This window comes from Sander vitreus, chromosome 12 (assembly GCF_031162955.1).
Source record: "Sander vitreus isolate 19-12246 chromosome 12, sanVit1, whole genome shotgun sequence".
In the NCBI taxonomy this organism is placed as follows: domain Eukaryota; kingdom Metazoa; phylum Chordata; class Actinopteri; order Perciformes; family Percidae; genus Sander; species Sander vitreus.
In genome coordinates this window covers 2,918,823-2,936,180 of record NC_135866.1, presented here as the reverse complement: position 1 = coordinate 2,936,180, position 17,358 = coordinate 2,918,823, and the positions used below count along the sequence as shown (strand labels likewise).

The 17,358-nt window shown below is 43.1% G+C and overlaps 1 protein-coding gene across 1 annotated transcript in view; it reads right to left on the bottom strand.

Annotated features, from left to right (window-relative positions):
- The window catches only part of LOC144526258 (contactin-associated protein-like 4), a 151,518-nt gene that overhangs the window by 94,530 nt on the left and 39,630 nt on the right, over positions 1-17,358 (bottom strand). The window contains exons 2-3 of the mRNA XM_078263597.1: positions 14,537-14,647; positions 489-682 (exon numbers count right to left, since the gene is read on the bottom strand). Coding sequence (XP_078119723.1) covers positions 489-682; positions 14,537-14,647 — 305 coding nt within the window. The remainder of the gene's footprint in view (positions 1-488; positions 683-14,536; positions 14,648-17,358) is intronic.

Below are 17,358 nucleotides of genomic sequence, written 5' to 3'. Positions count from 1 at the left end.
AGTGCAAAAGGGAACAGTGCAGGGATTGAACAGTGCAATAGCTTATTATTAAATATTAACTCTGACTATGAAAAGACAAGAATGTAAACATCACAGAATGGCTTGACAAACAAGGAAAGAAATAATATACTTTAAGAACAATATATAACAGGGAATAAGATGTAGATGTTATGACCAGAGTCCAGATTGTGTAGGAGGGCTAATATAGCCTATGAGACAGCCAGGTGTACAGCAGATATAATGGTAGAGGCTGAGAAAGACAGGCTCATGCTGAAAAGTCCATTTCTCCCCTCCCCCTTCGTGTGGTATTGAAGAGTTGGATGGCCCCGTGGGACAAAGGACCTCCTCAACCTGTCTGTTGAGCGTGACAGTGACAGAAGTCTGCCACTGAACATGCTCCTCCAGAGGAAGTTATTTTCCCTGCACCACCGTTGATTTGAAATTGTTCACGTGCTCGTTAGATAAACGAGCGTGAGGAAACAACTCACCCCTATGCTGTCCTCCTGTCTGTGCTGCTTCCAGTTGTGTCCCGTGTCGCTGAACATCAGCAGGTATGACGACAGCCAATCAGAGCTGCCGTAGCGGCCCTGCGTAGCGACAGCGGTGATGGTGGTCCGCTGGCCCAGGTCCACCTCCAGCCACTGGTACCTGTCTGAGGTGTGAGGAGACCAGCCTCCAGCGCCTGCAGGGCCAGAGACATTCATATAGTCACATTTCAGTCTGCGAGCTTTAAGTGTACAGTACGTGTTTGACATTTAACCCTTGTGTTGTCTTCCCGTCGACCATGCAACTCTTTTTTCTTTCTGGGTCAAAATTTGAAATTTAAACTTTTGATTTATTTGTGAAGAGTGGTGTATGGAACCATCCACATTATTTTCTTTTTACAATTTGGTTGAAAGAAACCCAAATTTCTGATATAGAAACTTTACAAATACAACTTGAGGGTTAAGTTTTACCTAACAACACATGTTGGCGTTACACAGCCAGTATAAAGCAATCTTTTTTGTGAAACACATACTACAGTTTAAAACCCATTGCAGTGCTATAATTGAACACAGTGTTGTGCGGGAAAAGATGATTGGTTTTATTCCAAGACACCGCAGGAGTTTTTTAATGTAGAAAATTGAATTTCTACAATGTAATGGACTCAGATTGCTGCTATGTATTATACAGAATGTTTTCATTTTAGACGCAGTACGTGTTGAAATACCATGACTCATACCATGTCTTCATACAATGCATCTAAAGAAGACATCATCATCAGAATGAAAACCTCTGCCAATTCTGAGCATTTTTTCCAATTTAAAAACCTGCAGCCCCCCCAGCCTTTCATGCTGGTTAGACATTTGTGAAATTGTCTTTTTATAAGACAATGCAATGCTGTTTAGCAGGCTTTCTGGATGACAGACTCCACTCACTTTCTCAGCACACAAATGCACCATTATACTGTACATGACCCGTAACCTGAAAATCATTAAATAATTGAGGATTTCACACGGAAATGTATGTGTTGCTACCCATACAGACAATCTGTATAAATAAGACAAAGATGATACATCGTAATAGTTTTAGAACAGTTTTTAAAAAAGCTAAAAAACAATAAGGCCTACTTGTTCGTACGGTTCCGTGACACGCGGGAAGAACGGGACGGTTGGGTTAAGGAAAGGGTCGTGGGGGGGAGTACGGTTCTGTGACACGCGGGAGGAAAGAAAAAAAACGACTATAGCAAGCGTGACAAGCGGGAACTGCTGCTCTCCCCGATGCGTCACACAAACGCCTTTTTTTTTCCGTCGCATCAGACGCTGACAGCAACTGACAGCCACTGACAGCCACTGTCCAAACGTCCTAATTTTACGAGATCGGAATGAGAATGGGTTGGTTAGAGTGGTTAGCATGCTAACTTCAACTAATTAGCGCTAAACACAAAGGACAGCTGAGGCTAAAGTCATTCGTTTTGCCGTTAATTGGTCATTAACCAAAGTACAGGACAAAGAAAATGTTTGACCTGATGGTGGCGCTAGAGGAAAAGTCAAAGGGTAACAGCTCTCCTAGTCTCCAAAAATCCACCGCTCCCTGTTCAGATGCACCAATCAGGGCCGGGGGTGTCTAACTGCGTGTCAATCACTGCTCATGCACACACATTCATTCTCCCTTGTGGTGGGAGGGGCTTAGGAGACCGTTTGGGGCTTTAGCGGAAAGGTGGGGAGGTACTGAGAAGTTGTTGAATTTTTTGGCTAAATCCTGGATCTTCGCAGTCCTACCTACGACACCTTTAACTGCTCCTCAGATCTCTGCAGGGTAAATCCAGACAGCTAGCGTGAATGTCTGTACAAAATGTCATGGCAATCCATCCAGTAGTTGGTGAGATACTTCATTCTGGAAAAAAAAAGTGTTAGGCCAAGAAGCATGTGGTGTTTTTTGATGTTAGGAAACATTTTGTACTCTCAAATGTCCTGACATGAGATCTTACACTTGCATCTCCTTTGACCTCATTGTTGAGGTGTTCTACCGGATTTAGTTCCTGACAAACACGTTTACTCCACACATTTTCAACAACATCATCAATAAGAGGTTGCGATGCCATGCATTGATTTGTGGTAACAATACCACACCATTAGCGTCCTTTCCCAAATATAGCATCGCTAAGAGGCTGCTGAGTGATCTATTGATTAGTTGTACGGTTTGCTTGCAAGTCTGGATCCTTGGCTGTATAGAACATCATCAATAGGAGATTGTGGTGCCAAGCATTGATTAGTTGTACTACTGCAGGTCTGCCTCCTTTCCCATATTAGGTATCATTAATAAAGAGCAGTGTTGCAACATATTGATCGGTTGTATTCTAGGTTAATCGTTTAAAAAAAAGTAAGAAGCGCTGATATATGTTATTGAAAAATGCAGTTTTTTTCAATAGGCTTGTAGCATTTCTAATGTAAGGTAAAGTACTGCCTAGTTGCATATCATGCTAGAAACAATGTGTCTTATCCCAATACACTTTCAATAAAGGCTGTGGTCTTATTGATTGGCTGTATACGTACAAGTTCATTGTCATGCAGTTTGTCTGTGTTTTCAGACACAGAGACAACTGTTTCAACACAAAGAAGACAGAATGTGTGTGTGCGCATTAAGGCATGGATACCCAAACCGAGCCCGATGGGTCCCGATGGTACCCGATGGGCCGGGCCGGGTTCGGACAGATATTTAGAAATTATGGTCGTGTTCGGGTCGGGCTCGGTCACATCAGCGTGATAATGCATTTGTTGTAAAATGGTGCTGCGGCTCCTAGGAGAGCTCAGTTCGTGTGTAAAGTGGGCAGAAGAGAGATAGAGAAAGAGGAAGCAGACGTGTAGCTGCAACCGGAGCAGAGTTGGTGGAATAAGTTTTGTACACAGTGTGTGCGGTGTCCGAGATAAACCCCAGACTGAAAGCCAAGTTCATTCATCTGCTCACCAGAAATGTGATTTTAACCCCGACGTTATTCATTTTATAACGTCAGCCCTGGAGGTAACGAGTCTCCCCTGGTTTTCTGAACACAGTCGGAATCAAAGCAATCAGGAAAGGTTAACACATTGAACATTTTAACAGCTTATTAACGTGCGCTTGTTCCCCCGTGTGAGCTGATGCGCTCATCTGTTGACATTTCTGAATGCCTTCCTATAGTTGCTTAATAAAAGCTTTCCACACAAACAAACGTACATGTGTCATTAGTATGAGAAAGAAAACAAGATTTTAACTGTGTCGGGCTCGGACATAAATATCTTAATGCCTATCGGGCTCGGGCTGGGTTCGGTCACGGCTCTGTCGGACGCGGGCCAGGCTCGGACAGAAAAATTCGGCCCGATACGGACTCTAGTGCGCATGTATGTGCGTGTGTGTGTGAGTGCGCATTGAAAAAGTGCTTTGTCTGGCCAAAACCACGCCTCAATGCTCAAACGCCAGATGGACAATTCTGAAGGAGGCTGCTGACCAGTGTCCCACCAAGCGACGACACACACACACACACACACACACACACACACACACACACACACAAAGAAAGCACTGCATACGCAGCAATAACACAGGGAAAGAGCGAGAGGAGAGACTGCACACATTAAAGGAACAAAGAGACCTCATGTCACAATGCTGTTGTCTGCTTTTTGTTGCAGCAGCATGAACCTAACATTTTGAAACAAAGAAACAAACATTTATCCTAAGCCTCCAGGGGACAGTACTGAGCTGTTCCATTTTGGTAAAAGTGCTGAGGGCAATGTGATGCCCGTAGGACTAGAAAGCCTTTCTGCCCCACAAATCCATCACAAAGGAACCGGCCGTAAGACATTTCAGTGTTAGGTGTGTGGTCCAGCAGGTCGGCCAAACGGCTTATGTCACGTGGGACCAACCAAACAGCATGGACCACCAAGAGGTGTTTTTAGAGTATACACTGAACATATATCAACTGATGAATTTAGTTTTTACCTTCAAGCTTTATTACTTTATTCATTTATTACATGTAGTAGCTACTCTTCCTGGGGTCCACATACAACAATCATAAGATAAAAATGCCAAAACATGCACATTTGTACATACATTTTAAACAAGACATAGTGCAAGAAAAATAATGTCAGTGTGCATGTTCATGTTTTGTAAATTAGTGTCAACTAAGATAATGTCATAGCCCAGCAATTACAGTCCATCATAGTTATATAGATTAAATAATGGTTGGTTATTGTTGTAAGTTATAAGTGTTTAATAAATAAAACTGGCCTTATAATGGGTGCCTCCACTATGATAGTTGGCAAGCTATTCCTCATTGTGATGGCTCTAAACATTACAGACCGGCTGTATTGATACTGCACAAAACTGCCTGTTAATCTCAATTTGACCTTACTAAAGCGTGATTTATGCTTCTGCGTTAAATCTACGCCACGGCTACATACGTAGGTACATGGAGGCACGCAACCTACACCGTAGCCTGACGTGCACCTCTCAAAAAATGTAACTACACATTACGGCAACGCACGGCGTTTGGTATTTTGATAATGGTTAAATTCATCTTAGCTCGTAGTTTATGTGTTGAAGTTATACTAGTTTCTGCCCACTTTGAGTGTGGTCAGTGGGATTGTAAAATAAATAAATCTCTGTGTTCCCTGGCTCAGAATAATATGTGCTGGCAGGCAGAGGAGAAAAGCTCAGCAGTGAAAAAGAATCGGTGCTGGCCTGGGGGCTGTTGGAGCCTGATCTTTAAAGAGCTAAATGGCAAAGCGAATAACCACTTGACTAACAGACGTGTCCAGTGACAGGAGAACAGAAAAAGAGCAGACACTCTGACCTTTACTCACGCAGATTAAACTGGGGAAGAAAAGCGCAAGAAAAAGTGAAGTGATGGCTGATGGTCTTAACTCTTTCTGTCACGACTCTCACTTTAAATCAAAGAGAAGTGCCTGCTTTCTTTCTGTCCCTAGTGTCTGTCAAGGCTCTCACCAGCCACATGGTGTTACAGTTATTATTATTGACAGTCAGTAGCGTGACATCACTGCTCTGCCAGCCAATAAGAACAACAAACTCTCCAATGTGATTGGCTTTATCCTAATCAAGGAGCAGCGAGAGTTGTCAGTGGCAATGTAAAGCTAATCATCTATCATTTCTCGCCTATGAAGTGATTCAATTCAATGTTATTTATAGTATCAAATCATAACAACAGTTATCTCGAGACACTTTACAGATAGAGTAGGTCTAGACCACACTCTATAATTTACAAAGACCCAACAATTCCAGTGATTCCACCAAGAGCAAGTATTTAGTGCGACAGTGGCGAGAAAAAACTCCTTTTAGGGAGAAACCTGGGACAGACCCAGACTCTTGGTGGGCAGTGTCTTACGGTGCCGGTTGGGGGTATGATGAACAATGGCAATAATACTAACAATAAAGATAATGGAACAATGACTAGAAATATTAGTTGTAGTAGTTCATGGCGTAGCAGGGCACTGCAGGGCGTAACAGGGTGTAGCAGGGCACTACAGGGCATAGCAGGACGTAGCAGGGCATAGCAGGGCGTGGAGCAGGACCATGGTGACAGCTGCAACCATGATTTAGGTGCCACCCTAATACAGGAAAACTGCTGGGCGAAGAAGAAAAAAAAGGGACTCTGGGGAATAAGCTCCAACAGAATGGGAACTTAGTCACACAGGCTACTGTTTGGATTTTACCAACAATAATGTCATATGTGACAGAGCTGGCTGTGGCTCAGGTGCTTGAGCAGTCATCTACCAATCGGAAGGTTGGAGTGTTCAATCCCTGGCCCTGCAATCCCATGTGGAAGTGTCCTTGGGCAAGACACTGAACCCCGAATTGCTCATGATGCTGCGCCATCGGAGTCAGAATGTGTGTGAATGTTTATCTGATGAGCATGTGGCGCCTTCTACGGCAGCCTTGGCCACAGTGTATGAATGTGTGTGAATGGTGAATGGCTCCCGTGCTATGTTAACACACTTTGAGTAAAATAAAGTTATTTATGAATGTATCCTCTTTTCCCTTAAAAGTCCCATCGATGTTAGGATGACAATATATAGTATGGTAGCCATACAGTTAAACCCGGAGATTCACTGTGCCTTCCACATGCATGTTTAACATTGAAACATCATGTGTCAATAATATATTAAAATACATTCATTTTCATCCATCCAGCCCAGTTAGATATGCAACTCAATTGTATACAATACAGTTTATGTAGTAGGGTGTCTCGCTTTTAGCTTATGGGTCCCTGGCCTAAAAAAACGTTGCAATAGGATATACTTTAATTTTTTTCTTGGAAGGGGAAGGAAGGGGAAGGGCCAATTCTTTCTTTCCAGAAACCAAAAACTAAGTGTAACCTTGAAACTTGAAATGGATTTACTGCTCGCTCCCTGATCCACTTCACATGTAAGGGCTCTGACACCTGAAACCATCTCAATTTGTCTCCCTCTTGTTATTAGAGCAGCACAGCCAGCAGGTGAGGATAAGGCCGCACAGCTCTCCCTCCGCTTCACTGTTGAAGGGAAACCAAGCTTGACGTGAGTCCGCTCTGGACAGCAGCTTCACTATAAGGAGCAGATGGATGGATAAAATGAAGAAAGGAGTCATTAATAATGCACCGATATTCCACCTGACAGGTACAGAGGGCAGACTGGAACACACAAAGCAAGAGACATGAGTGAAATTAGGAGTCAAGCGGAATGGAAAAGGCAGAGGAAGAAGTGAGCCGTTACAGGGGGAGACAGGGAGGAAAGTGAAAAGGAAGACAGGTAGCTAAAAAAGGAATAGAAGAGAGAGTTGTCTATACTGTAGGCCTGGAGTGAGACACCATCATTTGCATGAGAATAAAATGGTAATTTCAGCAGGCTGATAACACACAGTGTCAGACGGACAGAGAGCAGTAATGGGCCCACGGTGCAGCAGGATGCTGGGAAACATCCGAAGACATCCTGAAGACAAAGTACAACACATTTCCACTCGAGTTTCAACTGTAACAACTGGAACTTTGCAATTAAGTGCAGGCTGAACACACACATGTAAATCAATACTTGATGAGTTGGCAATCCATGCACGCAACCAGAACAGGTTCCAATTAGTTTTAATTCCACTTTTAAATCTAATTCAGTTACAAAGTGATTACTGTGGCAAAAATAATTGCTTTTAAATTGTATTCCAGCATAATTGTCATTGCTGCCCGACAAAAAAACGAGAAAAAAAACTAAGACTGCTATTAACATTTGGCAGGAAGAAAGAGCTGACTAAATTAGTTCTTACGGATGAAAATGTGACTGCGGAGGAACACAACCCAGTCTATACAGAAGAACAAAAGACAATTTGAAAGATGATAATTTAAAGCAGGGAAGAAGAAGGAGAAGGGAAAGTAAAAAGAAATAGAGAATTAAAAAAAAAAAATACTGGGGGAGGAATTAAAGATATGAAGTGAACAAAATGGGAGAAATTCATTCCGCAGGTTCTTGGTGAAAGAGACATTCTGCAATCAGCTGCCTGCCAGAGCTTTTCACACAATTCCGGGCCCAGATGTAACAATGATGTGCGTGCACAAAACATTGACTTTCCCACCTGTCCAACGAAACTACGATGTATAAAACAACCCAATCTCATGGCAGTTCGTGAAATGGTCACGTTATTTAATCTGTTGATTCGTGTTCACGGGCATGTTTTTCTCGTTTTTTTAGTGGTGGCCGGCACGAAAATGTAAAGTAATGTATTTCAATGGGAAGCATATTTCGTGATCACAGCACGAATACGGTAGGGAGTAGTATGAAAAGCCGAAAATCTGCGTAGGGAGGCTGGTCGGAGTGGTGGATGGGTCAAACAATACAGTACTTTCACCCGGGAGACTGGGGATCGCATCCCGCGTGTGGTGTTTTTTGTTTCCCCGTTGTTTTCCTAATCACAACCGTCCCGTTATTGTCGCACGTCCCCAGCGGCCGCCTCCCGGCGTGTGAGGCGTCCTTTCCCCGTAGTGTTTTTCCTAAACCCAACCTCCGCCATCCCGTTATTGTCGCGCGTCCGTCTCCCGACTTGTGAGGCGTCCTTTCCCCATTGTTTTTTTCCTAAGCCCAACCTCTGAATAGATGGTTCCCATTTCGTGCTGGCCACCACGAAAAAAACTAGATAAACGTGTTGTACACGAATCAATAGATTAAAAATAACGTGACAATTACACAAAGTGCCGTGAGACCGTGTTGTATAAAACGAGACTGTGGGCGTATCTGCACGCATGCTTTAAGCCGCCCGACACAAACCCATGTATCACTGCTGAGCTGTGTGTGATAAAACTATGTGGCAAAAAAATTACCTCAAAGAGGGAATTTGTGGATTTTTCAGCTGAAGCTTTTGTCTTTTCAGCACGTCATAATCTATTAAGCTCACAATACTGTCTCAGTAAAGACTGTATCAACTGGCTGCACTCACACAAAGGCCGGTGGCACACAAAGGAAACAACAAAACTGATAATGTTGAGCAAGATTAAGTGAGAAAGAAACAAGTCTTCATGTGCATGAATGCAGGCCGGAGGTGGTGATCTCCATATGTATATTTTTGGTGTCCTTAAAGGAGAAATCCGGTGCAAAATGAACCTAGGGGTTAATAACACATTTGTACAGAATCAACCGTTCTCTGGGATATGTTTTCATGCTAATCGAATGTGCTCGAGCTGTGTTACTGGTTACTGGTTGCACGGCGTTCGTCGTTCGACCAGTCATGACTGTTTTCCCAAGATGGCGCATGTATACATGAACGTCTTTCTAAACTATCTTTTTAATAAACTGTCTGTACACTTACAAAGTTCTCAGTGCTTCGGTTTACATGTAGGGACCCTCATTATGCTACCATGGAAGTGTGGTGCTATTTTGAGCCTTGTTAATGGTATAGAAATAGCGATTTCTTGTTACTTTACCCGTGCCCCGACAACTAACGTCATTAGCTAGTTAGCTGTTGATTTCTCCTTTAAGCAGGGGTGTAGCACTAGATTCTGGGCCCTGTAGAATGGCCTTCACTATGGGCCCCTCCACACATCCACAGCTATTCATTCTAGCATCTTTTTGGGCCCTCCTCACATTAGGAGGAGGCACTTTAGATCAACCAATCAAGATCAAGCAGATGCCTTCCTGACTTAGTGCGGTTGGGAATTTACCTCCTCTGTGTCCCCTCTTTTGGGACAATGTGTCTGACTCCTATAAAAGACCTATATTATCCCCGCACATTCGTTAAATTGGTATTACATTGATCCTAAGCAAGAGCCAAATAAGACGATAACATGAAGTCAAATACATTCGTTTAATCAGTCAAGTATCAGAGTTTCAATACACAGATCTGTGGGATCACAAAGCACCCAGAGACTAAGTTTCCCTAGCAACAGACAAAAAGCTGGAGCCGGTCCCCGTATGTCTAGACTGTCGGACCTTGTGAGCCCCGTTCTATTCTTTCCCTAAACTCTTATACTTTCTTTCTTGGGCCCTCTCTTCTTCTCCCGCACCGGGACTGTTCTCTTCACACAACAGACGCCAGGGTGGGAGCCACTGTATTATGTTTCGTCCTCATTTGCTCTCACACAAAGCGGTACGTTCTGTTCCTGTTTCATTTGTTATTATTACTCAATGTACTTTGCTCATGACCTTTAACTACTCTATAGTTATGGCTTGAGCTAAACCTTCTGTGCAATAAGCATACACCAAAACACACTTGGTCTCTTATGGAAACCTTTTACATTCTTATTATATTTATCTGCAAATAGTAACATTATTCTACAGTGCAGTTAGAATAATTCAACCTGTTATCAACGCAAATCAAGTGTTCTCTACAATCAAGTCTTTTCTGACTTATCTTTCCTGTTGTTGCTGCAACCTGAATCACTGTGTTCTTGTTTCAACATCCAGACTCTTATTTTGAAAAAAGAAACTCTTAAAACTAAAGAAGTTGAACTATTGTGCAGTGGCATTTTAATTGTTTTGTTGTTTTTTGCATTATCTTTGGTTAGGGCCAGGACTCCTACTGTAAGTGTACACTTCTATTACTGTTGGTGTTCCCAACATGAGCGTGTTATGTTACACTGACAGTGCACATTTGACTGCATGCATCACTGCCAACCGACATAGCCTTCAACACACAATATGTTACTCTACTGTACATGTAATATACAATATTACCATACAGGGCCATACAGAATCTGCAGACCCAGAATTCTGCAGATTTTTCCCAGGAATCCTTTAAAAAAAAAAAAAAAATGTAACTCAAATTACATAAAACACATCTCCATCATGAGCAGAACAGTCCGCTTAATTTCCGCCAATTATTGGATTTTTGTATTGTATTTGGATTACTGCTGAAAACTGTATAATAAAAAAATCTGCAGATTCCGTTTGGGCCTGATGATATGTCAACACAGTACCATACTTTTTAGTCTATTGGCACCAGCTGCACCGTCCTGCTGATTCATATCACACCTGTAAAATACACTTTGGTGCTGCATAAAAAGTTTAGCTAAATAATATAATTCGAGGTCTTAGTACACATAGTATTATGCATTGTCTTGGTTTTATAATGTGTGTGGGAAGAAAAAACTGAAACTGTAAAAAACTAAATCAGTCACAAAGAGATCCATTCCCTGGTTGCACACAAACTCTCGATAGTGAAGTCAATGATTAAAAGTTAATTACATTCTTATGAAAAAAAATCTATGACGATCCCATATGAGCCCATATGAGCCCATGTATAAAATGCCTGTGTTTATCTTGTAGGTGGCATTGCAAGGCTCTGATAAACTGTTCATTTAGTGAGCAAATGAACTGAGAGCAAAGCTGCTCCTCTGAGAGCGACTGGGGGAGGCAGAGAGTTAGCTGCAGCAGCAAGAGATGGAAATGAGACGGAGACGTTCATTTGATTCATCGATTTCCTCAGCAAACAGCAGGAACCGTGTGGGCTTTGCGCCGTTAATACAGCTGGGGAGGAAATGGGGCACAAACAGCTCTCCTAATCTAGCAACAATATGTGAAAGCTGCAGTGATGGCTGAACATGTGTTATGATGCAATCAGCAGTAGTTTGGTCAGTCGTTGCACTCCCACTTCTAATCCCTACATTTTCTCATATTGACATGATTATTATTAATGAGAGGAAGCCTGGTCTTTGCACTGGCAGTATAAGGCATGAAATGAGACGAAAATAAATGAAAAATGAGCTGAGATGCTAAAATGTTCCATACCACAACTCATGGGCGCTATTAGACCCTTTTTATGAAATATAGGGGGGCTTGGATGGGGGAGGGTGTGAAAGTTATCACGATGATATCCCCTGCATCGTCCGATGACTGGGCAGTCGAAATGGGGAATCAAAGGCAAGAGCGCGGGCCGGCGCACGTATTCCTACATTTCCCGTGTCTCATTCATTTAGCCGCCCTAAAGGTCTGATAGTAGAATCGCTCCTGCCACAACTAGGTCGCTACTTTTTACATTACATGTGAATAATAATAAAATTACAGATTAGTGCAGCTTTAAGCATCATAACACACTGAACATATGTCCAGTTAAAGTAAATAAACTTAGCGACATATTTGTGGTGTTTTACAGTAACGCTAGTACAACTCTGGATTCCTCACTCACATCAGTAAGTCATGACGGGAAGAGCGATGCTTTTAAAGAGGATGGCAGAAGTCCAAAAGGTTGACCAACTGTTGCTAACAATGAATTCCCCCTAATGCCCCCTGACCCTGTGTGCACCATGTACCTCAACCACGTACTCTCTCAAACCAAAAATTCTCCTTAAATTGCACTTTTCCCCCTCAGTGCTTGATTCACAAAGCAGTCAAAAGGCAGTGATGACACTACGTCACCATGTTTAAATCAGCGAATGAAAACAGCAGACGAGCAGCATATTTAGCAGCAAAACAACGTTTGCTTTAAGTCTCGAACCAAGGCCGCCCAATTTGGGGCCCGCGGTTATGTTTGGCCCGCCATGGCTTTTGACATGCTCATGCCTATTTCCAACTTATTTTGAACGTGCTGTAAAATCCTAACTGTAATGATCACGAAACGTACATTTTGTGCAGCTAACAAGTACATAATCTGAGTTTTACTGCAACGTAAAGCACAGTGCTGTTAAACGTGCGTAAGTAAAGAATTATGGTGTTCTTCAAAATCAACATTTATTTTTGGCCCGTGGCCTTCCGTCCAGATCGATTTTGGCACTTCATATGAAAGAATTTGGGCACCTCTGGTCTCGACCATCAAACAAACTGAGGCCTGAGCAGTGTTCTGCAGGCGCTGCTTCTTTTAGTTTCCCAGGTGGTAGAAAATCATTCAGATCCAGATTAAACCCATCTCGCCCTCCCAGCTGATTCTGGGCTTTAATGTGAAGCCCGTTCCCTGCAGAAAGCTCCATCTTCATTTTATCAAAGCCTCACATCCGCATCCAGCACAGGACTCCCTGCTGGGTTCTATGTTGGGGCGCAAAAAAACATTCATGTGTATCCTTCTGGCATAAACCTTCAACACAAACAGCATCTATGGAGAATAAAGATGGGACGAGGCAGCTATTGCTTGTTCTTTTTTTATTCTGTATTGTCTCTTAGAAATGACTCTGATCCTCTGCCTCTCTTTACACTAGTCACTGGTGAGCTGCCTGTTCTTTGAGTCCAGAAGAAACTTTCCTGTTTATTAGGTTTGGTGCTTTGCGTCCTGAGTTTAAACAAAATCTCTGCTGCACTGAGCGCCACTGCTGCAGAGTAACTCCTCAGTAACACAGGAGTGCTGTTCTCCACTTTTAAAGCTTCACATACAGACAGAATCATCCAAGAGGTAGTTTAAACATTTATTTTCATGCAAAAAAAAGCAGTAGCAAGAAGTCCTGGCCATTTCCAAGACAGGCTGGCGGTTTTCAGCCTGTTCTCATGAACCATACGTTCGAAAAGCTACGAAAGGTTAAACATTGTAATTCGTATGGTTTACACGTTTGTTTTTTTTTGCTGTGTGCACCACATTGATACCCTGGAAATCCAGAGTTCTCGCGAGTCACTCTAGCATTCAGTAATGACGCTCATTAACTATGCCCTTGTAGCCGAGCTGCACCAATCACATCGGTGTATGTGATATAGGTGGGCCAGAGGCGACCTAAACAGATGACGACAGCGCTGTGACGTCATTAGTAAACATTGCAAGATGGCTACAGATTAACACCAGTTGTTTGAAACGGCTTTGGCCGCTACAATGAACGAGTTAGACTTGGCTTTTTATCTAAAAGAGGAACAGAAGACGGCGCTCCAATTGTTCCTTTGCAAGAAGGACGTTTTTGATGTTTTGCCGACCGGGCAAGAGTTTAATCTACCAGTTAGCTCCACTGGTAACTAAGCGAATGGGCTAGACCCTTAATCTTTCGGATCTGGGTCTGGATTTCCAGGCTACCACATTGACAGCAGCTGTATAAGAACGCGGCTCACAGCGTAGGGAGGTGGTCTGCGTGATCAGGGGCGCCGTATAGGGGGGAAAAGTTAGGAGACGAGACTCTCCTAGTTTTCGTATAATGTCATGCGTTTTACTGTAGTGCGCATAACTTTTCGTACAATATCATACGAACCCGTTCGTGAGAGTACGTTGCTGTTTTACACGCACTTACGCGCTCACACACACGCACACACGTGCGCGCACACACACACACACACACACACACACACACACACACACACACACACACACACGTCCTGTCTGTCTCTTCACTGTCTATTTAATAAAGCAATATGCATTGAATAATGGATTGGATGCGATAAAACAAATACCATACTTTTGGTGACATTGATAATGGCCCTTTGACTAGTAATATATCACCAGATATAACAAATATATGTCACCTTATATTGACATATTTTCAACAGAATTCAGTCTTGCAGTGCAAGGTAGACTATGTCAGCCGTCTCATAGTCAGCCAAATCATGCAGTAAATTCCAGTCAAATCCAGTGTTTAGTTCCCACTCATCGCACCCCGTCCAGTCTAGAAGTCATTCAGTCACTCTCAGCTGCAGAAACTCTTCCTCACCGTCTCTCCTGTTGAGTTTGGCGAAGCCCGGTGCGTGACTGCTGGACAGCTGGGACGAGCTCCTGAAGGACGATGGCGGCAGGTTGGACACCAGCGCGCTGTCACACACCTCTGTCAACCAATCACAAAGCAGAAAAAAAAGCATACACGGTTAGGGCTTCACACTTATCTATAATGCGTACAATGTTTTGAAAATCCGAAACTCTGTGGCTCAAAGTTGAAGTGAACTGACGGAGAAAGTGTTTTCGTCCAAGCAAACAAGATGGAAATGAAGAAACCCTGGATTGGCTGTTCATGGTAATCGATACATTTCCTATAATATATGCTGCGTTTTAGGGCTAAGGATCCCTTGTCACATGGCCCTGTAACAAAACTGTGGCTCTGACCTTTGCCCTCTTCATCATTGGCTCCTTACAGTGTTGCTGCATAATGAATCGAATATTGTATTGCAGCGGATGTGGATGTAAATCACATACAAATTTCCATAACACGACTATTAAATTGCCTGGTGATCGGTTTTTGCCAAAGACATCAACAGCATACACATGATGGGATGAAAAAATATGAGCCAAAAATACATCTATTAAATATCATCTATTCAGTTCTCCAGATGCTCAGAACATTGCGGATGGTTGAACAGAAGTACCAAAATACTTATGAGTTACAGAACACTTACAGGTTCAGAGAAGCAAAACACCAGAAGTAACGGGGGCAGGAGCATCACATTGTTTAGCCTCTATAAAGACCATTTACCAGCTGAAGAGGAGTGGAGTTTTAAGTGTCCAGTATACCCGCAGCCGACCTGTGGTGCGCCAATGTGACGTCATGGGAGCGTCGTAACTATTTATACTCGCGCGTGGTGGTCGCGACACTAGTTGCAGTCTTCTCCTGAACAGAGGTGGCGCTAATGAGGAAAGGCTACCGACTTTGCTATTTTACGGACTAGAAGAAGAAGAAAAAGGTAAACAACGGCAGAACTGGCAGCAGCACTGATGTCAATGTTTCGATTTGATTCCATGACCTACTTCGTCGGATCAAGCCTTTCATTCACCATAAAAGAGCTCATCTCAAAGGAACACGCCGACTTATTGGGACTTTAGCTTATTCGCCGTAACCCCCAGAGTTAGACAAGTCGATACATACCCTTCTCATCTCGTATTGGGAGCAGTAGGCTAGATGGAGCCGGTTACCTTCAGGATCTGTGCTAGGCTAAGCTGGCGGTGGGTGCGTCAGACAGTTACAACACGCACAGAGATGAGAATGGTGTGTATGGACTTATCTAACTCTGGGGGTTACGGTGAATAAGCTAAAGTCCCAATAAGTTGGCGCGTTCCTTTAACCCAGTAAGTTTACAAGAGAGACTTGCAGTCACTCTGAGAGTCCTGGCATCCGGTTACCCTCGAACTCGTCCATGCTTCCTGTTTCCGCTTTGTCGCGCACCGCTGAAAAAAATATAGTGGTGCATGACCTCTGGTCGCGCACTGAAAATCCTGGTTGGCCAGCAAGATCTACGTCAATTTGACGTCACATTGGCGCGCGGCAGGTCGGCTGCGGCGACTGTAAAAATGCCATTAGCACTGAGCTGCAGGTTTAAAGTGAAAACAGGTCTTTGACATTACGCTGCAGTCTCTCAGTAGTTCACAACAGCAGGATGACACAGGAACGTCTCCTCTCTTAGCATGAGGATAAAACATTTGTATGGGTCAAATTCATAAAAGTAGATGAAAAGATCTTCTACAGAGTGAAAACCACAGCTGAGTGGTTCAGATCAACAGTAGAAACAGGCTGAGGACATCCCATTATCAGACTGTAGATTATTACTCTCCATCTCTTAGCCTGAGAGAATTGTTAAAAACAGTGAAAATGATCTGTGCTAAATAACCACAGCGCAGCTTTCAACTTGACCATCGTGGTTTTCTGCTTTTACCCACTGTCATTTTACAAGATAATGTAATACACAAAGATAAAGATGCCTTTAGATCAAAATCTTTTCTACGGCTTCATCGTCATTCCTATTGAATCTGTGGATACGAGACCGTGAGTGTCAGAGTGGAGTCTAACCATTGAGAAGCAGGTTTCATGTTCCCCAGGTGGAAACAGGGCTGTCAGCTGTAATAGCACCATATCAGATGAATGAACAGGGTAATAAAGTGGATGAATGACTGATGTAATCACGTGCTGTAGAGATGAATGGCGTCCTGACTGGCTCATTACAGGCTGGATCCTGACAGCGACCGATCACTGTTGTCATGAGAAACCCCCACATTTCACACTTTAAACGCATTACGGATGATCGGCTGCAATAAAAACATCAAATATTTTAACCAATGTGCAATAATTATCCTTTTAATTGGCTTCTCTCTTGCATACAAACCCATAAACGTAGTGTGCAAGTACTAAATTGTACCAAATCAAAAGTGTTATGATATTGTGGGGGCGCCTACTGTATCTCCACAGCTCTGGCTACACCATAGATACATTGCAAGATAGAAGAAAAGAAACGCTCTGGGTTGTTTGCATTTCTTTAAACCAATCACAATCGTCTTGGGCGTCGCCAAGCTGTGGACGCAGCGATGGTGGCTCTGTTAAATAGTCTCAGGAAGGAACGTGTTTTGGTGGAACATTTGCAGCCCGCAAAGAAAATGCCACATACAATATTAAGATTAACTGTTGACACAATACAGTAACGTGAGCTACTCAAATGAGCTGGATACATGGTTAATCCTCATTGGCTATAATGTGTGTATCTCCGTGTGTACTTCGTCCACAACAAATCCCACCAATCGGTCCCAAAATGTCCCAGTTAGAGAGGAAATTACCTA